A 26,798-nucleotide genomic window follows, 5' to 3' on the forward strand; every position below is an offset into this window, starting at 1 on the left:
CATATAAGGGAGTGTGTATTAGTCAGGATAGGCTAGGGATATTATGAGAAAGAAAGAAAGGGAGGTAAGAAGGGGAGGGGGGGAGAGAGAGAGAGAGGGAAAGAAAGAAAAGCAAAGAAAGGATCCAAACAGTAGTTTAATACATAAAAGTTTATTTCTGGCTTAAAGTCCATTGTAAGCCCAGTTGCTCTCTAGGGCAGCTTCCTTCCAAAAGGTGAGTTAGGGTTATGAGCTGTTTCCGTAGCAGGAGATGACAGCATGAAAAGCTCAAGCTTCAGCCTAGAAACAACACAAGCAAATGTCATTTAGAGCCAACTGGCCACAACAGCACATGGCCCTGACTACAAGAGCTGGAAAATATGGAAAGGTAGATGAAAATTCTGTGAGAAGTAAATAACTGTCATAGAGTAGAACTGCTGATCCATACAATATGGGCATTTTTGCCAGACTGCTTTCCAAAGTGGTACCAATTTATACTCCCACAAGGACTATCCAAAGGTTCTCACTGCTCGATATTCTTGTTAATATTTGGTACTGTCCAACTTTTCAACCTTTGCCAAACTAATATCAATCTGTTTGCACTGCTCTTTCCCCAAATATGTTGGGTGTGGTACTGGGGGATACCCCTCATCAACCAAACATTAACCAGATTAAGGAAATTTCCTTCTAAATTTGCCAAGAGCTCGTCATAAACAGAAGCTGAACTTTACCAAATAAATCTGCAACAATTAACCAATCATCTTATCTTTCTCCCCTAATAAATAATAAAAACAATAACACTTATATGAAGGTACTTCAAAAAGTTCATGAAAAAAATAGAATTAAAAGCCAATACAATCTTTCCAAAAAGTTATATACCAGACATTATTGAAAGTGCTGTATATATACTGACTCACTTAATCTTTCTAACAAACTGGTAAAGTATTATTTATACCTAACAGATAAGGAAACCAAGGACAGAGATTTAATTATTTGCCCCAGGTCCCACCAATAAACAACAAAGCTGGCATTCAAAACCAATCAAGTTATACAATACCAATCAAGTTGTAGGATCTAGGTTCTTATGCTCTATCTCCTGCTACCTGTTAGGCTTTTTGAAAATTATATAATCTCTCTGTGCTTCAGTTTCCCCATCTATAAAATAGGGATAATGTTACCTACCTTGCATGATTAAATGTATTAGTATATCTAAAGTCTGTAAAATTCTGCCTGCCACATAAGCAGTAAAATATTTTGCTATAAAAGTTAATAATTACAACATTTTCTTATCTTTTTCATATCTCCTTATCTGTAGATATGATCCATTTTACTATTTTTACTATTACTTATCTAAGCCTCATTTCTTTTTATTATTTTTTCCAGGTTTGCCTATTTCAAAGAACCTGCTTTAGTTTTTTTATTCTCTCTACTGTACATTTGTTTTCTATTTCATTAATTTTAGCTCTTAGAGCTTTATTATTTCTTTCTACTTCCTTTGGATTTATTACTTTCCCTTTTCTAACTCCTTAAGTATTACACTCAACTCATTAAACTTTGAACCTTTCCTTTTCTCTTATATAATAAACAATACAAAGTTCACTGTCAGTAAGATTTTAGCTACATCCTAAATCCTGTATTATGGTATTTATTATAATTTGGTTCTAAATGTTTCCATTTAGGATTTCTTCTCCTTTGACTCATACATTGTTTCCACAACTGTTCTATGAAAATTTCTTGGTATTACATTCTCTGCTATCTGAACCTAATTTACCTTTCACAAACCCTATGTTCAAGCAAACCTGTCTCTCTCGAAGTTTCCTGAATTTGTCTGTGATCTTCCACATTTGTGACACTGCTCATGTTGTTCCCACTACCTAGAATCCCTACCATATCTGTATCTGTCTAAATCCTAACAATCCTTCCTCTAGCTAAAGAATATCAATCCTGCTTCTGCTTAGCACTTCACACATTCTTTCTGGCATTTAAATGACTTCAGCACAATTCAAAATAAGTTATGTTATGTTCACATCTTACCTCATCTATTAGACTGTGAGTTCCTTGGCAACTATCCTACTCATCTTTGTATCCAGAATGACATAACACTTTCAAAATGGTAAATTTGTAGAACTGTAGTGCTTACTGCAATCACAGCAAAATTGATATCACTGGTGTGCTTTTGCATATTTTACACAGAAAGGTATGGTTTTATCTATATCCTCTACATAGTAGAGAATAAATATACTGCATAATCATGTTAGGGTTAAATATGTAATTCTGACGTGTGCAATTTATATTACATAACATATTCAGGAATTCAATCTGTGTAACTTGGTAACTGTCATATATGTATACTCATAGCAGCACTATTCTTAATAAAAACAACACTCTGATTGGAAACAATTCTCCATCAATAATACAATGGCTAAATAAATTGTTGTATATTCACACAACAAAATATTATACAGCAACAATTACCATTACATGCGACAACATGGATAAATACAGTTCCAGCATCCCTAACTTGAAAATTCAAAATCTGAAATGCTCCAAAATCCATAACTTCTTAAGCACCAACATGACGTCACAAGTAGAAAATTCCACGTCACACAGATCACAGTCAAGATGCACGTGATGTGTTTACTGAAGGAGTAGAGCAGTGTGCATTCATAACATAAGAAGTCATGTCAGTTTATAAAATGAAAGAGATGTTTAAGACAAAACTGTTGTTAATAAGGCAGCTGACTCTGGAGGAAACATTTTAAAAAGCCATCCAGCAGAAAGTCTCCTCATCCCTAGAGGACACTTCTCTGGTCTTTCAACTGCTTCTAATGTTTCTTTTCACCTAAAAAAATAAAAAAGTGTACAGTAACCTCTTAATCAAAACACAGCATCATACCATCATACATGGAGACTGAAAGCCTGCCATTATTTGTTGTTGCTGCTGTTTAATAGCTGATACAGGTATCCTGGTGATGTTACTGTGCTGCTAGTTACCCTGAACACATTATTTTTTTCACTATAATAATGATATGTCATATTTTTTTTTACTGTTAAGTACTTATATGTGAATAAGTATAAAAAAAATGATTGCTTATCGGTAGCATACAAATTCAATGTCAGGAATGATGGTGATGCCAAACAACCACAGGTTTTCCACATGGGTGGTTGAGACAGTGACATCTTTGCTTTCTGATGATTCAATGTATACAAACTTTGTGTCATGTACAAAATTACTTAAAATACTGTATAAATTATCTTCAGGCTATGTGTACAAGGTATATATGAAACATAAATAAATTTCATGTTTAGACTTGAAAATTTAGCCATAAAGAGCGGGTGATGGGTCCCACCCCCAAGATTTCTCATTATGTATATGCAAATATTCCAAAATCTGAAAAAAGCCAAAAAGCCAAAACGCTTCTGGTCAAAGCATTTCAGAAAAGGGGTACTCAACTTGTAAATCTGAAATATGTTGAACAGAACAAGCCACACACGAATATGCAATTACAACATGGTTCCATATACATAGAGCTAAACAGGCAAAAGTAATCTACAGAGTTAGAAGTCAGGACAGTGGTTACCATGGGCAGAAGTTGGGGATGGGGTGTTGAGAAAGGAGAATGAAGTAGACTTCTAGGATACTGGTAACATTCTGTTTCTGAATCTGGGTGCTGATTACATAAGCATGTTCACTTTGAGAAAATGTACTGAGCTGTATGTTTATGATCTGTACATTTTTCTGAATACATGTTATACTTCAATAAACTGTACTTTAAAGACTGGAGGAATGGAATGACAGAGCAATGGTATAAATTAAATAAAAATTCAACCGTCATGAAGTATTTGGAGTTTCCTGCTGTTTTTCTTACAATTCTCAGGTGAAACTCCTAGTCATATTCCCCTCTGAATTCTTTCTAAGCCTGACAGACCCTACACCTGCAAATCAAAGAATTCATCTCTGCAATATTCACTTTTCATGAGGTTGGACAGATTACATTGTTAGCTGAAGTTTCATAAAGTAAGTGTAGAATAGAGAACCAAGTACAATTCTCTTAATTATTAAAGAGTATACTCTGTTACTGAAAAGTACCATTAAATTATATGTATAATGTGGGGGGAGTTATTCAGGAGGAAAAGACATATGCAAATGGACATTCATTGCAGTATTATCTTTAACAGCTCAGGACAGGAAACAACCAAAAATCCATCAATAGACGACTGGTTAAATAAACTTGTTACATCCCATTCAACAGACTACTCTGCAGCTGTAAGAATGAAGATCTCTGTACAGTGATATAGAGTGAGCTCCATGATGTACTAAATGAAGAAAGGAAAGTGCAAAACTAATGTGTAATAGGACAATACCTTTTTCATAAGAATGGGAAGAGAGTTGTGTGTGTGTGCGTACATTTGCTAAAATTTTCAGAAAGTAACAAGGGAAAGATAGAAACTAAGCAAAAATGGTTACTGTGGGGAGGAAGAAAGCAGAAGAGAGGAAAAAGGAATGAAGGCTAGATTGTGTGGATTACACTATTTTATAGTTTTATCTTTGGAATCATATATGTTTTACAGAGTATTTCAAAAATTAAAACAAAAAATTCCATCATAGATCTTAAAAAAAGAAAGAAATTAAACCTATTATACATCCAGTTGCTGGCATAACCACATAGGGAAAAACTACTTCAAGAGACTTTAGAACACAGGATACAACCCCAAAACAAAAAGCTCCTCAAAGAAACTTTAAACTAGATTCAACAGTCTTATAGCTAGTAATAATACTGGTAGTGTTTTTTGAAACTATTATATATGATGTAAAATAAACCAATTAAGTAATTACAGTAATATTGTTAGGAAACAAGATTCTCAGCATGAGAGGAAAAATAAAATTTAAGAAGTTAAAATATTATAAAAATTTAATTTGAATTAGAAATATCAGTATTAAGTATTTTTTAGAACAAGAAAAATGTTATCTCTTAGTTTTTTCCTTTGATAAGACCTAGAAATAATGACTATCAGTGGCAGTGATGACCTCTGGAATACAGAGTGGTCACTAAATACCATTTCTACCAAAAGGCACTGGGATCCTTAGAAAAAATGGCCCCGGCGCAGAAATATACCTGGAACAGCACACTGTGGTGCCTGAAAGGCTAAGGTCATGTCAAATGGACACAGGAGCCGATCTAAAAGGGTTTGCTCTGGCCAAAGATGGTTCATCAAAAAATATGACTGTTTTCTCCATATTTGATTTAGTGCATTGCAATCAACAAAACCTCACTGGTTGCCTTTGAAGGTTGTTAGAACACCAAATCATTGTTTTGAAAATTGGTAAATAAAACATTTATACTGCCTTTCTCATACAAACTAACCAGAAAAAATGATAATTAGTAAATGACCATTTTGCAATCCCTACTGAAATAGTACAGTGGTTCTCAAAGTGTGTTCTCCACCAGCAACATTAGCACTAACTAGAAACTTCTTAGAAATACAGATTCTTGGTCGTGGGGCCCAACGTTCTTTTTTACTCGCCCCCAGGTGATTCTGATGCATGCTAAAGTTTGAGCATCACTGAAATAATTAATCTAGTAATCATCAATGGATGTTAAAACCATTAGTCAAAAGGCTGATGGGCAACCCTATAACGGAGGGATCAAGTTGACACCTCCTGAACCTACTGATCAATCTTAGCACCACTAAAAGTGGAACAATCACAGGTTATGTGCTTCTTGGTGAAATGCAATAACTATATAGCACCACCTATGAAACAGTCTTGGGAAACAACAACAAAAAAACCTGGATCTAAATCCAAGCAAGCCTCTAGATCTAATTGCCAATTTAAAGAAAATAAGGTGGAGAAAGAAACAAGGTAAAGAACACTAAGGAAGAAATCAGAACCAAACCCAAAATATGGAACATTCTACAGACAGTGAATATGTAAACTTTATTAGGATCCTATTTCAAACATCTAACTCTAAAAAGGCATTCCTGAGGCAATCAGGAAAAATTCAACATGGACTGAGTATTAAAGAGTTATTGTTCATTTTCACATATAACAGTAATCTTTTAGTGATTCATAAGCAAGTACTTAAAAGTGAAATAATAGTATGTCTAGACATTGCTTTATAGTACTTTAACAAAAAAACAGCAATTGTATTAATACTTAAAATAAGATGGGGGAAAGAAACAAACAACCCCCCCCCAAATATTGATAATTATGAAATCTGGGTAATGGTAAAGGTTACAGTATTCTCTTTCCTTTTTGTTTAAAATTTTTCATAATAAAAAGCTTTAAAATTTTTCAGGAAATCCAGGTTAAGAAAGGTACACTGGGGCTGGCCCATGGCTCACTTGAGAGAGTGCGGTGCTGATAACACCAAGGCCATGGGTTCGGATCCCATATAGGGATGGCTGGTTAGCTAACTGAGTGAGTGTGATGCTGACAACAACAAGTCAAGGGTTAAGATCCCCTTACCGGTCATCTAAAAAAAACAAAAAAAAAAAAAAAAAAGAAAGGTACACTGATACATTCAAACCCCATTAAAATGACAGTTAATGAAATATATGTACATATCTTTAAGACAAAGAGACAATGAAAAGAAAATTAAGGGTAGAGACTTCAATAAATATTTGAACTGACCTTTACAAAAACAGAAGTAGCTACAGCCTAAATGTCAATATATGGGGATGTCAATGAGCAACAAGGATTCATCTCCTCAGAGTCCGTGAGTAGCAAAGGCTCTGGAAGCAAAAGGTGCTTTGGAAGGTGGAGGGCAGGCACAGGAACAAAATCTAAATACTGTGAAGATTGCTTTTCCCATCATCTTAGTCCCACCCCCTACACAGAACAGATATATATTCTCTTCAGAAACTGTCAAAGAAACACCAGACTCAAGATTATTAGGGACTTCAGAGAAAGAGGTTGAAACACAGATCGGAAAACGGGATTATGAAAAAGAATAAGTACAAGCTCTCAGAAATTAAAAATATTATAGCTGAAATAAAAACACACACAAAAAATTCACCCAAAAATAATGTTGGTGAAATCTCCCAAAAGCAGAATAGAAAGCTAAGAAGACAGAAATTGGGAGAGAAAAAAACCAAGAAACTAAAGTATCGATATATGAGACCTACCCCTGGAGAATCTTACTAATAAAAGTTCCAGAAAGAAATGATGAAATAAGACAAAATCATGCAAAAAAAAAAAAAAAAAATCCCCAGAACTAAAATGTCTCCAGATTGAAAGGCCCACCAAGTATCAGAAGAAAATTTTTAAAAAAGAAAGAAAAAAAAAAAAAGGTACATCACTGTGAAACGTCAGAATGAAGATAAAGAGAAAACAGAAAATCCCAAAACCTTCCTGGCTGTTAGAGTGATGGCTTTGGACTTCTCAGTTGCGTTACTGGATGCAAGAAATCAGTGGAGCAATGTCTTCAAATTTCTGAGTTAAAATGATTCTCGACCTAAAATCCTATAACTACCAGATTGCCATCCAAGCAAAAAATAGAATAAGGGCATTTTCAGACTTGCTAAGTCTCAAAAATTTATCTTCCATGCATTCATTCTCAGAAAGTTCCTGGATAAATATGCTCCACCAAAATACTGCAATAATCCAAAGGGGAAGAAGCCATGAAAGCCACTCAATAGGGAATTCTCCCCCACAAAAGTCAAAGGAATTTCCAGTAGGAAGACAAAGAAAGCCTCAAGTCAAAGCTATGGAGCAGACCTACACGGCAAGCAGTCCAGACTGCAGCAGCAGAAGGATGGAAGGTTCTAAAAAGGACATATCCATGAGAAAAAATATGAACTGACCAATTACCTGACAGGTTTAACGAAGAGGTAAGTTGTTTTGAGATGTGTCTTATGGTACTGTTAAAGGAGGTAGAAATACTTAGCTAAAGATTTTAAAGAAAACAAAGCAAACCAAAAAAATCAATACCTTCAAGAAAAAAAAGAAAACAGAAAACAGAAAATATAGTGAGCTCAGGAGTGAACAAACAATTATAATATAATAATATAGTTAAACTTGATCATTTAACCAAAAATGTTAATATTGAGTGAAGGGGAATAGGATGTGCATATGTGTATATCTGTGTGTTTAAGACCTAAATCTTTACCAATACAGGAAATTAGTAATGTCTAAGACAAATAAATCAAGAAAAAAAAGTACATGCATATTGTTTAGAAATATAAAAATAAATACCCAGAGAAATAGTAAAATAATTGAAAAAGCAGTTGCCTCTAGGATCAGGAATGGATTTGAGGCAGGGTGGGACGGGAAACTACTATTAAAATACTATAAGTAAATTTCTGCCATAATGGTGCTTGGGGGAGGTGGTAAAAAATCCAACAGGTAAAATTTGGTGTCAGATTATGACAAGTAATGAGCTTGCCCAAATAGTCAGTCAGGAGTTCCATAACTGGAACCAATCATGTCACAGCTGTTGCATTAATATGGGGTTTAACCGCCTAATTTTAAACTATGGTCAGGTATTTCTTTGATAAAAATTTATAATGGTTAAATTATTCAAAACTAATTTCTATTATATTTCCTCATAAATGGGTGGTTTATATTTTTTCTATTCTAAAGTAACTAGGAATTAATCAAAATTAATACAAAAATTAATATAAAACCTATATTTCTGGGAGTCATATCAACAGGCTCCATTTTATTCACCTTCTCAATAACTTCACAATCTGTAGTTTCTTAATACAAATGGAAATCTTTAAAAATTATATAACAGATCACAATAGAGTGGGAAAGAAGGCCAAAAAGCCACAAAGAGCCTGCCAGCTGCATCCTCCAAATAGGATCATAACTGTATAAACTGAGTTGGCTCATCATCTCACATATTATTAAAACCAACTCTACCATTCTAAATACTAGGATTACACTAGGGAGAACTGAAAGTGTATGAGGGTGGCCAACCACCTTTGGGGTGACATGGGATAAAATGCTGTTGTGTCAAGGGATACTCTACATTGGGCAGTGTGAGTAAAAGGAAGCAGATCCCCCAGAGTTCTGTCTGGGTCCCTGAAGAGATAGGTTAAGTTGCTGCTCCAGTTCCCCACAAGGTCTGCTTAACAATCTTAGAAGATCTAAGAACCCAGGATGCTCAAATGGAAAAGGAAACCCACAGTACCTCATAACCTCTTGAAATAAACTCCCACTACCAAAAAAGAGTCCATTAGTTCATTTATTCATTCTTTTATCTATTTAGCAAATACTGAATATGGCAGGGAAGACATCTGCGCGCGCGCGCGCGCGCGCGCGCGCACACACACACACACACACACACACACACAAATTGTACTTAGCATTATAAGGGATATAAATGGAAAGTATAAACTATTCTGGAAAATCAGGCCATCCTTACAATCTTAAAAAAAACCTAAGTAACAATGGAATTTTCCTTTAAATTGGTAAATAATGATGTCAAAGAAAACCCTGCCTAAACTATTCACTGAATAAATAACTTTAGGCAAATAAACCAAAACAGGAACACCTTTGTTAAATGCATTAGAATTTTTAGTTCAGTGACTATTTTTGTTCATTCATCAAACATTTATTAATGTTTGCCTTCTTTGAGCAGGGCATAAGAAGTTTGACAGAGGCTATGCCCTGAAGGAGTTTATAATCTAGTGAAAAGTAATATAGAAACATAAAAATACAATTAGAACATAAGTAAATAACTGCCACAGTGGGGAAATACAGGGGAAATGTGCTTTCTACTGGCACATTAGAGAAAGACGTATTGTATCTATGGTACTCCAATAGCATGCAAACACATGAACCAGATTCTCAGGAAACATCAAGTAGTCCAAATCAAAGTTCACATTCAGAGGAAAAACTGGAAAGAGGACTGGAAGGGAGATGGATGAGAAGGTATGTCTATTAGTCTGTTTATGTTGCTTACAAACAAAATATCTAAAACTGGGTAATTTGTGAAGAAATAAAATGTATTCCCTTACAGTTTCAAAGGCTGGGAAGTCCAAAGCCCAGGGAACACATATGGTGAGGACCTTGTTGGTGGTGACTCTACACAGTGATGCAGGTATCACACAGCAAATGGCTGACCAAGAGAGACTAACCTTCTCACTCCCTCTCTTTATAAAGCCATCATAACCATGCCCATAACCACCATGAAATTCTCAATGGATTAATCCATTCACTAGGGCATGATCCTCACAATCTAATCACTTCTTAAAGGCCCCACCTTCCAATTAACATAATAGGATTTCCCACCCTCTTAACACTGTCAGTGGGGATGAAGTTTCTATGAGTTTAGGGGGACAGTCAATCCACAGCACTCTAACACTTGGGTTTTGAAGGAATTCTAACATTTGAGTGCCTACCATGCCATTTAATCCTCAAAACAAGTGGGCACAATGGACACTGGAATTCTCTCTCCAGCATCTATTCTCCCACTCCAACCAGCACTTTGGGTGAGACAGACCTTACTATTAGCTCCAAATATACTACTACATTCAGAGCAACTCCATCCCCCTTGCTACTGTAAATGAAGAAGGCAGCCTAGGCCTAAGCCAATCAGGGCATGGATGACCATGAATAACTTCAGTGGTGATAAAAACATCAGAGTTTAGGACTTTTGCTGGAATCCCAGAGTACAGAATCTGTCTTCTAGATGGAGTGGTATGAGATAGGAGACCTAGAAGCACTGCTTCTAGTATTTCATGATGATGAAAGAGAACGAAGCCTGATGACACAGCAATTAAGGGACAGAACTCAGGTTTGAAAACCAAGCAGTCTGATTTCAGAACGAAGAGACACAGATACACACAGAGATACCCCATCTTTACCATACATGATTAATGCTTCCCAAGGTTATATATACAGATATTATTGGGGCAGGGATCGGATTTGAGGTCCATTACACCAGCTGTAACTCTATAAAAGACTGACATGTCAAGTTGAAGACTGTGGACTTTGGCTCTTTGTGAACAAAGGCTCTGGAACTCAAATGTCTGAGTTCAAATCTTAATTTCATCACTTACTAGCTGTGTGCCCTAAGGCAAGATACGTAACTTCTCTGTGCCTCTGTTCCCCCATCTATGAAATAGGGATAATAAGACCTTCTTTATAAAGCTATTGTGGGGCCACAATAATCAACCACATTGTATATTAACAAAATAAAATAAAATTTAAAAAATAAAAAAATAAAAAATAAAGCTATTGTGAGAATTAAATGAGTTAATATGTGTAAAGCACTTAAAACACTGCATGGCACAGAGCAATCCCCTATTAAGGTTTCAGGGTGATTTGATCAGAAGTGTGGTCTAGAAAAATCAATTTTAAAAGAATGGTGTGGAGGGGAAAACACAAAAAGTGGGAAAGTAATAGCAAATTTTTAAGAAAGGCATTAAGGGTCTGAATAAGATAATGTCAATGGAAATGGAAAAGAACTGATATATTGCACAATTTGAATCAATGGGAATTAACAAATGACCAAATGTGGCCATCAGAGAGGAGGAATAAATGATGAGTCTCTCATTTTCAACTTGGTAGACTAAGAGAATGGTGTCAGGAACAAAAATAAGATCGAGAGAGGATGGCTTAGAATTCCTTTAAATAAAAGAGATTCTGTTATGTTTTACATGGGAAGCTATTTTAAACAGTTATTTCTTAAACGATATTTAAACTTAGCAGGATTTAAGGCAATAATTATTACATTAGTAGAAAATCAGGCCCAAATTTCATAAACAGAATTTTGAAGCTTTATTTTTTCACTAATCTATTTTCTTTCAATAACACAGTTCTATAAAACAAATATAGTTCCACTACTTAGGAATGAAAAGTAAATCAAATTAACAATGAAAATCATATTTGCATTTCTTACTGCAAAATTAGACTCTAAGAACCAAATACTGATACCATAGCGCATTACAAGTAATCACTTAAAACTGTCAGCTTCCTATCTTAATAGGAAAGATATGATCCCACAGCATTCTCTATAAAGAATTTTATAACTTTCTACTACTTCTAAAATAGTATTAAAAGGTGCAATTTATGGGGCCGGCCCATGGCTCACTAGGGAGAGTTCGGTGCTGATAAGACCAAGTCCACGGGTTCAGATCCTATATAGGGATGGCTCGCTGGCTCACTGGCTGAGCGTGGTGCTGACAACACCAAGCCAATGGTTGAGATCCCCTTACCGGTCATCTTTAAAAAAAAAAAAAAGGTGTAATTTATGAAGGGATGGTACTTTAAAAACAATAAAAATCCTTGTGAATACAGCAAATCTTTAAAGATTTTTAAATGTGATTTTTAAAAATCACATTTTAAAAACAAAACTTCTGAAACATGGTTCTTAAAACTATTGACAATATTAAAAAGCTAGCTTTTAAGAATGTCAGAAGCTCAAAATGTGACATACAATTTGAATACTGAAAGTGAAAAAATAACTCGGCTCTACAGATTGTTTCCCCTACAGAAATATGTAATAAATAGAAAGCTTTAGCAATGAAGCCATTTCCTCACCTTTCATTTACTCCACATCTACCTCACTTTCTCCACCAAAAAAGCCCCCCAAAAGGAACATCAAGGTCCCAATTATATGCAATTTGACAAATTATAATGGATAGTTTTCTGTTTCTCATCTCACAAGACCTGTCAGTAACCAGCGTACAAAATAGTTAATCATGCTATTATTTTTCAAACACTTCCCTTTCTTACCTTCTCTAACACCACACACCCCTTGCTTCCCCCCATCTCTCTGACCATTCTTTCTTTGTAGACTTTCCTCTCTTGGACCAGTGCATTGTATGTATGTATGTATGTATGTATTTATTTAGCTTAAATTTTTTTTTATTTAAAAATTTAATTGTACATACTTGTGAGGTACAGTGTGTTGTTTCAATACATGCATATATTATATAATAACACTGATTATTGATGGGAAGCTAAGTTTAAGCCAATGTGCATTTTAGATTTCCTGAGGCCAAGGTCTTGGGTCTTTTCCACTTCTCTAACTACACCCTTTTCCTAGATTATCTCATTCATTCCATAGTTTTAATACTGACCATACACCCAAGTTCATGTCTCCAATCACAATCTCTACCATGAACCCCAGATTTATTTTATTAAACTATCAACTGGACATCTCATTGGCAATTAAAACTTGACCAAATATCCAAAACAACTTTTGAATCTCTCCATTTGCCCTTAAAATTATTTCATTTATTCATCCTAAAAATATTTACTCAGCATATGCTCAGGCACTGTGCTGTTGTTCACTGGCACAAAGTGAACTTGGGGGAGATAGATAAGTTGTAAAAAGAGCTATGAAGGATATAAAGAGAGCAATCTGATAGAGGACGGGGAGAAAGCTACTTTTGGTAGGGTGTTCAAGATAGGCCTCCACAATATTATCTCCCTCAGAAAATGGCATTTACCTAGCTGTTCCAGCCAAAAACCCAGGTATCCCTACCCCACGAACAACCTGTCAGGTGAATCTACAGGGTTCTAGCTCCAAAATAAACCTTGACACTGAAAAGAGCTCTCAGGCAAGTGAAGAAGAGAGATATGGACAAGTAATGACAACTGTGACAGATGTCACAGAAGGAAAAGCAGTAAGCTATGGAAGAAAGTTACAGTCGAACCTAACCCAGTCTAAGAGAAATCCTGGAGGAAGGGATAAAATTAGAATAAACCCAAATGATCACTGCAAGATAAACAAAAAGGTATAGAAGACTTTGCCAAGAACAGGAAGAAGCACAGCATGACATATCTCAGAACCTAAAATAAGTCCAAGGTGACAAAAATCTTAGAAGGGGGAGAGTAGATTAAGACATGGCCAGAAGAAAGCAAGACTAATGAGATCACATCAAACGGGAACAGAACTCGAAAAGACTCTTCCACTGGCCAAAAATGGGATAATTTGACTGTAATAGATTAAAACACATTAAAATCAAAAGCTCATGATGATCCTAAAAGATGATAACTAAAACAAAAAACTTCCGGGGCCGGCCCGTGGCTCACTCGGTAGAGTGCGGTGCTGATAACACCAAGGCCACGGGTTCGGATCGTATATAGGGATGGCCAGTTTGCTCACTGGCTGAGCGTGGTGCTGACAACACCAAGCCAAGGGTTGAGATCCCCTTACCGGTCATCTTTTTAAAAAAAAAAATTAAAAAATAAAATAAAATAAAACAAAAAACTTCCACTGAACAACTCATTATCAATTACTCTGAAAAATGATAAAGGGAAATGACCTTTTATGCGGCCTTCCCTGTAGCAACAAAGAGTAACCCAAAGAGTTGATAAGGCAAAGTTGTTGCAGCAAATAAATGCAGAATGAGAGAATCAAGATATCACCATTTTGCAAATCCTAACAAAATAATGCATTCAGGCAATGATCAACAAAGGATGCTAAAACTACTAGTCAAAGGGGAATTTTATAATGGAAGAGTAAGGCTGATACCACCTGAAATCATGAAGTAGGACAACCAGACAATATGCAACTCTGATGGATAGGAAGTACACATCATCATCTATGGAGTATTTTTATTTAAAAAAAAAAAAAAAAACTAATAAAGTATCTAAATCTGTCAGTTTTCAGAAAATAGAGAAATAAGTTATAGCAGTAGTTCTCAAATTTGAGCATCAGAATCACCTGGAGGGAGCTTGTTAAAACGCAGATTGCTGGGAACCAGTGAATAAAAGGAAACCATAAGGCAGCGAACAGCCAAATAGAAAATATGGTAAATTTCACATTTAAAAAAGGGGTATGGGGGCTGTTATGGAATAAAAATTACTTAAGCTACACAACTGCAAACACTATGGTAAAAAGACACTCTGAGAGCTGGCCCGTGGCTCACTTGAGGTGCTGGTAACACCAAGGCCATGGGTTCGGATCCCTATATAGGGATGGCCAGTTAGCTCACCTGGGAGAGTGTGGTGCTTACAACACCAAGTCACCAAAGTCAAAGTCAAGGGTTAAGATCCCCTCACCGGTCATCTTTAAAAAAAAAAAAAAAAGACATTCTGAAACAACTGAGAAAATTAGAATGTGGACTAAGAATAGCTTATATTAAGGAATTACTGTTAATTCTGTTAAGTATAATAATAATATAGTGGCTATGTTTTTTAAAAAATTACCTTATTGGGGGAAAAAAAAGTCAAGGCTAGAGAACTAGCAACAACCACACCACACAGAATGGCTAAAGCCCGTCTTTAAGGAGTCTGGCCCCATACTGAATAGTTTTACCCAATGGAGTGACACCATCATAGTAACAACAACTTCTGGTTCCTGAAAGCCATGTGCTAAACACCACGTTAAGTACTTTACATGACTTATCTCTCAATCCTTAAAATAACCATTATGAAGATTATTAAATTCTGTACCATTTTGTCTGCTGACCATAATCAGAATTTGCATTTTTCTAAAATATGAAGTGTTGAAAGTAGTTTGGAGAAAGGCAAGAGTGCTGGCAAAAAGACCAATCAAAAGGTTTTTTAAACAGGTTAAGAATCCCTGCTACAGACAATATGAGCGAATGTTCATACATTAGGAATATAACAAAAATATAGCAATTATTTTTTCAACAAAACTTGAATTATATCCTACAGACATTTCACTTTAAAACAAACTTCTTCACCAAATTAGATTTTTTTCAAGAATTTTATTGCTTTAAGCAATCATTTTTATATGTACTATGGTCACTAGGCTTACACTTAATTTTTACTTCCACTGGAAAGCAGTCTGATGGAGAAAACAACACAGTATCTTCTAGAAAGCACCTTTTTTCCCACATTCTTTAAATGAGAAAAATTAAATTACAGTTTCAATTCTATAAATGACTGAAAAAAATACCATCCCCATGATATCTTTCAAGCTCATCTTTGGCTCAAGAAGCTTAGAAAAGAAAAGCACACAGAAATCTATCCAGTAAGGACAGTAAGAGTTCTAAGAGTGAAAACTGAAGAGAAGGAGGTTGTCTCCTTTCCAATGGGAAAACCGTGAAAGACAATACTGGAAAGCTCCCATGCTTCTTTATCAAAAGACTCTCCTATTCCATAGTCCTAATGTGGCTTATCACCATTGAGTCTTATATATTGGTTACTCTAGGAACAGCCTCTTAGAGACTGAGCTACAGTTAGTTGTAAATGGCGAACTGTGCCCAAGCCTCATTTAACCGCTTAAGCTAACTATAACAAACCAAAATTTAAAAAAAGGATTCTAGAAAGAAAAGCATGAAAACTAAATTTTAGTCTACTCAAAAACTTGGGTTACCTAGGTGAATAATTGTGCAGTATATGCATGCACTGAAACAACACAATGTACCTCACCAAAATAAATATAGATAAAATTGAAAAAAAAAAAAAAAAAAAAACTACTTGGGTTACATAAAAAGATGCTGAACAGGGCCGGCCCGTGGCTCACTTGGGAGAGTGCGGTGCTGATAACACCAAGGCCCTGGGTTCGGATCCCATATAGGGATGGCCGGTTTGCTCACTGGCTGAGCGTGCTGCTGACAACACCAAGTCAAGGGGTAAGATCCTCTTACCGGTCATCTTTAAAAAAAAAAAAAAAAAAGATGCTGAACATTATCTTACAGAAATGCGAATTAAGATAACTTTATGTATTTTTTACCACAATAAAAACCTTTTAATAAAAAAAGACTAAAAGTATCAAGTATTGGAGGGATTGTGAAGCATCTGTCACCTTCATACATTGCTACTGGGAATACAAAATGGTTCAACAATTTTGGAAAAGTCAGGCAATTTTTTTAAAAGTTAAACATGATACTTAGCATATGACCCAGCAATTCCACTCCTAGGTATCCACCCAAGAGAAATGAAAATATATGTCTGCATAAAGTCTGGGGGTTTTTGTTGTTTTTTTTTTTTTTTTAAAGATGACCAGTAAGGGGATCTTAACCCATGACTTGGTGACTTGGTGTTGTCAGCACCATGCTCTCCCAAGTGAGCTAACCAGCCATCCCTATGTAGGGATCTGAACCCACCGCCTTGGTGTTACCAGCACCACACTCTCCCAAGTGAGCCACAGGCCGGCCCCACCTAAAGTCTTGTACACAAATATACACAGAAGCATTGTTCATAAAGGCCCAAATCTGTAAACAACTCACAACATCCTCAAACTGGTGAATGGATAAACAAATTGTGGTATATTCATACAACGGAATACTATTCAGCAATAAAATGAAAGGAACTACTATAAATGCAACATGGATAAATTTCAAAACCATCATTCTGAGTGAAAATAAACCAGACACCAGACTTTATACAGTATGATTACATTTATAAGAAATTCTAAAAAAGTCAAAACTTTTAATGACAGAAAGCCTATCAGTAATTACTCTGGGTGAGGAGAGGTTAGGGACTAACCACAAAAGAGCATTAATGAAATTTATGGGTGACAGAAGTGTTCTAAAACTTCATTCAGGTCGTGGGTACACAACTGTATACATATAATAAAATTCATAGAACTGTACACTTAAAATGTATTTATATTTTATTATACTCATATAAATTAAAGCTCAATGAAGTTGTTGGAAAAAAAAAGAAGTGGGTTGATTAGATCTGCAAGTTACTAGCTGTGTGTCACTCCTTAACCAGGGTTTTCATTTTCTCACATGTACATTTGTACACATTTTATTTTTAAAGCAACTGCTTCTATAATGTACTGCAGTTATTAGGCTTACACATATTCTTACACTGGAAAAAGGTAATATAGTTATCTATACTGCCACTTGCTCTATCTCACAGGGTTGTTGTGAAACATCAAATGAGTTAACTGATGAGAAAGTTCTTTGGCAACTGTAAAGTAGTATTACACAACTATACAGTAGACATGAAAATGTTTTTTCACGAGTAACTTGAGACCCTTGAAAACCTGGGTACCCAAAGTCAATCTCTGCTCAGAAATAGAAAGCAGTTGGCTATTCAAATGTCACCTTTTATATATCCCTCCATAACTTGCTTCTTATTGTCCCTTGGGTTACTGGATGGCTCAATGTAGTGTTATCTAGATCGCACGTTCATTTTTTTCAAAGGAAAAATGCTAAAGAAATCTTTAAAGAAAGTCAGATAAACATGTCAAGACATTTCCTAGGAAAAACACAATATCTACAAAACTGTATTTTACTAAATACTTTTCCAAGATATTCACAACTGAGATTTTCTTCCTCTAAAAGTCAGTTAAATTTCTTTCTATTTAAATACTTCAATTCCACAAGTACAAGCTACTTCAAAAAGTTCGTGGATTCATAAAACTTTTAATTCTATTTTTCCACGAATTTTTTGAAGTGCTCTCATATTTACTGAATGTTTCCTAATGTGACCTGCATGAGCGAGAGAGAGTGAATAATTTTAAGACTAACAAAAAACCAGTGTGACACAATCATTTCACACTTTTGCCTATTGCAAAATTTGACAGATTCTCATTTTTGTTCCTACTATTGTACAGCTGGGCTCTCACAAGTTTAAATGATATTTGACGTTTAGCCTACTTTTATTTACAAGTTTCCACATTGCAATAAGTATGAAGGCTGTCTGAAAGACACAATCTTTTCTTCAAATGCAGTTTCACGACTAAATTTTACCTTGAATCCAGGTTTACATCAAAAAAAGTTTATATTCTAAAAAGTTATTCTACCAGCAACAGGTACTGCAACCGAAAAGTAACAGAGCCTTGTAATATCACAAAACATTCTGCTACAGTTTTCAATTTTTCAGTAACTGTTCTAAGTGGGGAGATTCTACGGCCAATTCTAACGCCAGCCTTCATTTGACTCGGTCCTGCTTCAGACTGGTCAGTAGTAAACCTCACCTCTTAGGTTTCACATTTCTCCTTCGATAACATTAAGGTCGCTCGGTCCGGTAACTATACACCTCCAATTTTAGTTTCCAAGAAACCTGAAAGAACGGCACCTTGCCTACTCGCTCCTCCAGCATTCCCTACACTCAGAAGGTTAGCCAAACGCGCTGCTCTCCCCACAACGCCAACCGAGCTGGAATGGAGCGTCCAGAGGGCGACTGGTCACGCGGAGGAGGGGAGAACTTGTCGGCCCAGAGAACGGCGGCTGAGATCCAATCCAGCCCGCGCCCAACTCTACTCGCTGCCAGAAAGGCGTGTGGACTCAACGCCTCAGACCGCGGTGCTAGGTTCGGAGGAGCAAAGCCGCGCGTGGCTGCGGCCAGGACGTATAAACAAACCAACCCAAGGAAGGGGAAGGGGCAACAGCGGGGGATGGGATGGGAAGACAGGACCTGGCTCCAACCCTCCAGCACAAGTCCGGAGCCCGCTCCACCCCACCGCGGACCAGGTTCTGGGTCCTGGCGCAACGCTGCAGCGCGGATCTGAATACCGAAGGCCCCAACACCTCTAGAGCCCGGTGCCCACAAGGCCATCAGTCCTGTGCCCCCCGTCCCGCAGCGTCCTACCTGAACGCGCAATCCGGATCCCGGGCGTCTCGGCCGGGGGCGCCCAGTCCGCTCCTCTTGCTGAAGAGCTTCTGGAACAGCGTCGGGGCCATGCTGGCCACGGCCAGGCCGGGGTCGCTCCGCTGGGCGCTTGGTAGGCCCCCGCTCCTAGAGCCGCCCCGCCACCCCCATGGGCGCCTCAGTCATATGACAGAAATTAGTCACTTCAAACGGCCACGGCGCGCGGGGCGGGGCGCAAGGCAAGGCCGGCGTTCATTGGCTGGCGGTGATCCGCATCACGTGGCGGCGCGCAGAGCAGGGTCAAGGCGGGCGCGTGGGGCGGAGCTGGCTCTCATAGTCTAGCTAAGAGATCCCGTCACGTGGGAGCTCACGGGGCGGGGCGTGCGCGGAGGGCAGAAGACGAGAAGGTGGCTAGGGGAGAGTGGAAACAACACAGTCGGGTCCAAGTCCGTGTCCGTTAGGCTGTCACCGACCATCTGAGGCTACGGCAGGGTGGCGCGGGGAGGACGCCAGGGACTTTGGGATGCAGCTGCACTCACGACAGAGAGAGGTGCTTAGGTACGACGGGCAACCGACTCTCCCCCGCCGCCGACCTTTCCCCTCCCCCCCGCTTCTGCGGCTTCGCACCTCCATCTGGCGCTCGGCCTAGTTGGCGACACTTGGAGAAGAGAAGGTGCGCGAGTGTGCCCGTGGGGAGGGGGGGGGGCTACGGCAAGGGCTGGACTTTGAGCCCGGGGCTCCAGACCCGCCAGTATTCGTCCGTGCCAGACCGAGAGAAGTGTGGATTCAAAGCTGGAGAGCGCGGAGGCTGGCTCATGGGGCTAAGGAATCTGCCAGGACCCCGCCACAGCCGTGACTCCCAGCAAAGACCACCTTGGCCAGAGGCTGTGGGCAACCGCCCTCAGAGTTTCCACTAGTGCCTCAAACCCTGACACCCGGAATTAGTCTCTTGAAAAAGCTAGAGATTGGGGGCTCAGGAGTTAGGCTGTTTCCTTGGTAACCAACAAAATCAGAAGTGAAACTTAAGAAGACTAGAGAGGGCATATATGTACAAATATCTAACCCTTTATTCTGATTATTTAGTTTAGAATTTTAATAAACAGTCTATCTTAATATCTAGGTATGGAGAACGGAAGAACTGTGAAACTGTAACAAATGACGGGGAAAACGCTTTCCAAAAAAAAAAAGAAAAACATTGTTTATAAATGACTCTACAGTCTTATTAAACCCGTTGAGCCAAAGCATATCAGGGTTTGGATCAAACTAATTCTACAAATTTTCAGCATCCCCATCCACTCACCCACTCCTCCAGGATGAGGAATTTCGTACAATGAGATACAATTCTCTGAGAAATGTGGATGTCAGGAAATGACATATATGGTTGGAAGGCTAGATAAAAATGATTTTTTGAGAATTTCATTTAACGGCATACAAATTAAATTTTCTTTTATTCAAGTGGCTACGAACTCCCACTGATTTGCAGCTAGAGTTCAAGCTGTAAATAAGTGGTCCTAACATATAGAAAAATGAAAAAGTAATAGGCAGAATTTATATCTCTGACAATGTGTCAATGGCCAACATGTTGAGTTCCAATGTTACAAGATTTTTTTAAAGCTCTATTTATAGAAGAAATTAGTTTTTTTCATTCCAAAAACGTTTAAATTCTAGGCAGTACGGATCCAAGTAAACAAAAAAAAGAAAACTTTCTAGGGGAGGAGACTAAAGTAAATAAGGTAACATCTGATAGTGAGTGATGTTGTGAACCAGACATAGGTAATAAAATGAGGGTGTGGGGAAGATCTTTCTGAGGAGATAACATTTTTTCTTTTCTTTCTTTTTTTTTTTTGTGACCGGTAAGGGGATCTCAACCCTTGGCTCGGGGTCGTCCGCACTGCGCTCAGCCAGTGAGCGCACCGGCCATCCCTATATAGGATCCGAACCCGCGGCCGGAGCGCTGCTGCACTCCCAGCGCAGCACTCTCCCGAGTGAGCCACTGAGGGGTCGGCCCTGAGGAGGTAACATTTGAGGTGCTTAGGTTAAAATTCAAAGTTCCTCTGTACATTACCGAAGCTCCAGAAGTTACTGGGCAATACAGTCACAAAATAGCAGGACTACATCACTTACTCATTTCAGATAATCCTCTGGACTCCCATGCCAAACGTTGAACGATTTCTAATAGGGTAAAATGGGTTATGTACATTTTTCTTATAAAATGTAAAGTGAAATTTTTATAAACAAAAAATGAAGTCAATGCAATTTTTAAAAAGTGAAAAATGTACATCCCATCAGTCAATTAACGAGCCAATCATTTGGGGAAGTTTTGTTTTTACACTAGTCAGTTACAATAAATGAGTGCAAGTGGAAACAGGCTGAAGTCTGTCAATATAGGACCAAAGACACTAAGGACTAATGGCTGTCCATGGCTGGCACAGAGAAAAGTAGTTCCAGGTCCCCTCAGAAGGAAGCTTCCAAACACAATAATCTTGTGTACTTTCATCTTGGGAAAAAATTACTTCATGACTAATTATAGATATTAATAGTAATGGAAAGAACATTACTGCTTGCATAAGAGATGCTTTATTTTAGTATTCTCTAATCATGTCACACCTTCATTTCTGTAGTCTTGTTTAGTCTTACACTTGAAAGGTACAGGGAAAATTAAGTTTACTTGCTATCACTCATCGCATTGCCCTTATGTTGCAGTTTAATACTAAAATCACAGAATCAGAGAGCACTGAAATGATACAAATTTGTAATAAAAGAGAACACAACTGTATTAGTCCTTTTTGTGTTGCTATAACCCAATACATGGAACTGGGTGATTTATAAGAAAAAGAAATTTATTGCTTACAGTTTCTGAGGCTGGGAAGTCCAAAGTCCATCTGGTGGTGGTGACAGTGACCCAGGGGTCTCACATTACAAAATGGTGGAAGCAGAGAGAGCAGAGCAAGAGAAAAACAGACACTTCTTTTTAAAGCCCTCAGAACCATGCCCTTGATAACCAGTTTTAATCCATTCATACTGCATGGTTCTACAGTCCAATCTCTTTAAGGCTCCACCTTTCAATTACCATAATAGAATTTCCCACCCTCTTAACAGTCATAGTGGGGGCTTTCTAAAAAACTTGGGGGACACAATTCAAGCTTCAGGGAGTGCTGGGGGGGACAAAATTCAATCCACTACATGCCACCCCTGACTCCCCAAGACTCATGTCCTTTTCACATGCAAATCCATTCATTTCATCCCCGAAGTCTTAACTTGTTTCAACTCAAGTCCAAAGTTCAAAGTCTCATCTGTGAAATCAATACAAGTTATCTACTTCCAAGACACAATGGTGGGACAAACGTAGGGTACATGTTCCCATTCCAAAAGGGAGAAATAGGCCAAAAGAAAGAGGTAACAGGTCCCAAACAAGGCCGAAACCCAGCAGAGCGATATTAAATCTCAAAGCTGGCGAATCATGTACCTTGACTCCATGTTCCACCTCCTCTGCATGCTGGTGTGGGGGTTGGGTCCCCAAGTCCTTGGGCAGCTCTGCTCCTATGGCTTTCCTGGTCTCAGGCCACACTTCACTTCTCCCAGGCTGGTGTTCCACTCTGGTAGCTCCACGGGTCTGGGGTCTCCATGGTGGTCCCACTCTCACGGCTCCATTAGGCCTGGCGCTGTTGGAGTTTCTCTGCTGCAACTCTGATCCCACATTTCTGCTTGGCATTGCTCTAGTGAAAGCTGTCTGCGGTGACTCTGCCACTGTGACATATCTCTTCCTGGGCCCCCAGACTTTTCCATACATCCTTTGAAATCGGGGTGGAGGCTCCCAAGCCTCCATAGCTCTGGCATGCTGTGAGCCTAAAGACTTAACACCACGTGGACACTGTCAAGGCTTCCCTTCCAGCTTGTATCTTCCAAAGCTGTGGATCCAGCCATACCTGGGGCCAATTTAGCCACGGCTGGAGCAGCTAAAGCAGCTGGGGTGCTGGAAGCAGCTTCCCAAGGTGGTCCTGAGCAGTAAGCTAGTGGAGGGTGCCTCAGGCCTGTTCCCCAAGACCATTTTGTCTCTCTAGGTCTTTGGGCCTGAAATGGAACGATTGGCCCCAGAGAGACTTCTGCAATGCCTTCAGGGTCCTTTTCCCCTTCTCTTGATAATCCCTTTTCTTTGTACTAATCTTCTTAGCTAATGGCAGCTGGGCTGCACCACTGCATGGCTCTACCATGTGCCCAAGCTGCAAATTCTCTCAATTTTTATACTCTGCTTCCCTTTTAAATTCTGGTTTTATGTCATGCCTTTGCCACCATGACTCAGAGTAGGCTGTCACAAGTAGCCATGCTTCCTTAGTGCTTTGTTGCTTAGTGCTTAGTGCTTTGCTGCTTGGAAATTTCTTTAACCAAATGCTCTTGTTCACAACTCCTAAGTTCCAACTTCCACAAAGTCCTAGGGCATGGACACAATACAGTCAAGTTCCTTGCCTGTTCACAGCAAGGGTGATCTTTGTCCCAGTTTCCAATAAACTCCTTCTGATTTCTATCTGAGACCTCTGTAGAATGGTCTTTACAGTCCATATTTCTATCAGCATTCTGCTTACTGGGAGAAATGCCCTGACCCATCCAATACCAAAGGATGGACATGGAGACACGAGGTATGGTGAAGCGAGACTTTAACAATGGCCTTCCTTGCAAGTCTGGGTGTTTGTGAATGGGCCAGGCACATGGAAAAGGGCTGTAGAAAGCAATTTATTCCCTAGTACACAAGTCCTTCCCCCCACTTCCTCATTGGCTGAGTACTACGGAGTGCACAATCTTCCCAAATGACAACTAAAATTTATTACCTCCTTCTAAGGAATTCCTTTGAGGTCTCAGGACAAGACCTTGAAAAATGCCCACTTAAGCCCTGTGAAGGGAGAAACACCAGGAAATGAAGAAAACAATAGCGGCTAGTAACTAATTACCATCTCAAGGAGAGCTCTATCTGTCCAGAGACCCTCTGCGAATGGGCTAGACCAGTCAGACAACTTTTGGGCTCGGCCTGAATCAGTTAAAACATACTCAGATAAGTCATTTCTGAAAATGAATCATTTATTTTCTTACACTCGCCACCACTTAACCAGTCTCTAAGACATTCCAAACTTTCCCTCATCTTTTTGTCTTCTTCTGAATCCTCCAAACTCCTCCAACCTTTGCCTAACACCCAGTTCCAAAGCCACTTCCACATTTTCAAGTATTTGTTATAAGCAACACCCCACTTCTCTGGTACCAATTTTCTATATTAGTCCATTTTGTGTTGCTACAACAAAATACATGGAACTGGGTGATTAATAAAGAAAAATGAAATTTATTGCTTACAGTTTCTGAGGCTGGGAAGTCCAAAGTCCACCTAGTGGTGGCAACAGTGACCCAGGGGTCTCACATTGCACGGCGGTGGAAGCAGAGAGAGCAGAGCCAGAGAAAGACAGACTCTCCTCTTTTTTCAAAAGCCCTCAGAACCACGCCTTTGACCATCATTTTTAATCACTACTGCATGGTCCTACAATCCAATCTCTTTAAGGCTTCACCTTTCAATTACCATAATAGGATTTCCCACCCTCTTAACAGTCACAGTGGTGGCTAAGTTTCTTTCTTTTTTTTTAAAGATGACTGGTAAGGGGATCTTAACCCTTGACATGGTGTTGTCAGCACCATGCTCTCCCAAGTGAGCTAACCAGCCATCCCTATCTAGGGATCTGTACCCGTGGCCTTGGTGTTATCAACACTACACTCTCCCAAGTGAGCCACAGGCTGGCCCTGGGTGCTAAGTTTCTAATATAGAAACTTTGGGGGACACAATTCAAGCTTCAGGGAGTTTTGGGAGACATAATTCAATCTACTACAATAACTATACTTAATTATGCAGGTTAATTTTTAAATATTTTCAAGTTCAGTATCAGTGTACATTATCTCTTTTATTCCTTTTACTTAGTACTTCCTCTTCTCACAAAGAAGCTGAGGTGTCTTTCAAGTAGCTTCATTAACTTTAGGGAGTCAGCAAGGAGGACATGTGAGAAAAAAACACAATTTTTATGTATTCATTAATGCTATGTTATATGAATGTGGAACTAGGGATTAGAAAGATTAGACATAAGGCCTACACTCTAGCTCAGAAGTAGAATATTCAGTCTCCCCCAAACCTCAACAGCCTATGGATGTCTGTCTCCTTGCTCCCAAGATTATACTCTTGATAACATAAAAGACAGGGACACTCCACTATTTGCTGGTTACTAGATATAGGAAAAGGTGGCAATAAAATTGGAATCTTGCTCCCTTGACCACCATGATAATAAGTATGGCTTACATTGTGCTGAATTATCCTGACAAACTAAAAATTCATTGATATCATATCAGAACAAGACATTCAAAATAAAGATTATCAGTAAAACTGCCTGAATAATATTTAGGTGGATTCAGGATACCTCAGTTTTTAAAACTCTTAAGCCAACTGACTATATAGCATAATAAGGAAATAGCAATAGTTTGAAGCACCAGAAAACATAAACATTGATTTATCCAACAAATATTTCTTGAGTCCCTCTAAGGTCTTAGACTCTATTCTAGGCACTGGAGATACAGTGTTGAACAAGAGAGTCCTTATTCTTGGCAACTTAGTTCTTAGTAGTAAGAGACAAAATAAACAATGTTTTCAAATTGTAGTAGGACCTAGGAAAGAGTTGAGAGCAAGCAATTGAAGGAGGCCAAATTTATATAGGGTGGTCAGGGAAGGCCTCTCCAAAGATGTGGGATTTTAGCAGAGGCCTAAAGAATGAAAAGGAACCAGCCATGGGAAGAAGCTGATGAAGAACATTCTGTTTCTGGTAGAGAGAAGAAAAAGTACAAAGGCTCTGAGGCAGCAATGGGTTTGGCCTGTCTGAAGAAGAAAAGAGAACGGAGGCCAGAGGAACTGGAGTATATACTCTGGGAGGGAGATGTGGTTTGAGATGTGATTGGAAAGATACAAGGGGTCAAATTACGTAAGACTTCATAAATAATGGGAAGGAGGCTATATTAAGTGTGATGGGACCTACTTGAGGACTTTAGAACAGGAGAAGGACATGATCCAAGTTATGATTTTACTCTGGCTGTTCTGCAGAGAAGGGATTATAGAAGAATAAGAATGTAGCAGAGAAACCAAATAGGTAGTTACCTGTATTTCAGGGGAGAGCTGATGCTGGCTAACTGGAGTTATTTTGTAGATATAACTGACAGAATTTCTAATAAGAGTGAAGGAAAGAAAAATCAAGGATGACTCAGGTTTTTGCCATGAGATCTAAGTGGAAGTCATTTCCTAATGAAAAAAACAGGGAAAGCCCTTGATGGAGTTTGGATGTGTTGTCCCCTCCAAAACTCATGTGGAAATTTGATCTCCAATGTGGCA

At 38.5% G+C, this 26,798-nt stretch overlaps 1 protein-coding gene and 1 long non-coding RNA gene across 2 annotated transcripts in view; both read right to left on the reverse strand.

Annotated features, from left to right (window-relative positions):
• Positions 1-19,566, reverse strand: part of FNIP1 (folliculin interacting protein 1) — a 133,308-nt gene extending 113,742 nt beyond the window's left edge. Inside the window, exon 1 of the mRNA XM_063087302.1 lies at positions 19,400-19,566. Coding sequence (XP_062943372.1) covers positions 19,400-19,491 — 92 coding nt within the window. The 5' untranslated portion in view covers positions 19,492-19,566. The remainder of the gene's footprint in view (positions 1-19,399) is intronic.
• On the reverse strand, positions 133-18,805 carry LOC134370243 (uncharacterized). The gene is made up of 3 exons (XR_010022655.1): positions 18,786-18,805; positions 14,878-14,951; positions 133-279 (listed from the first exon to the last, which is right to left on the reverse strand). It is a non-coding gene; the product is annotated as an uncharacterized LOC134370243 (long non-coding RNA).
• Positions 19,567-26,798: the final 7,232 nt, after the last annotated feature.

Source organism: Cynocephalus volans, chromosome 2 (assembly GCF_027409185.1).
Source record: "Cynocephalus volans isolate mCynVol1 chromosome 2, mCynVol1.pri, whole genome shotgun sequence".
Classification (NCBI taxonomy): Eukaryota; Metazoa; Chordata; class Mammalia; order Dermoptera; family Cynocephalidae; genus Cynocephalus; species Cynocephalus volans.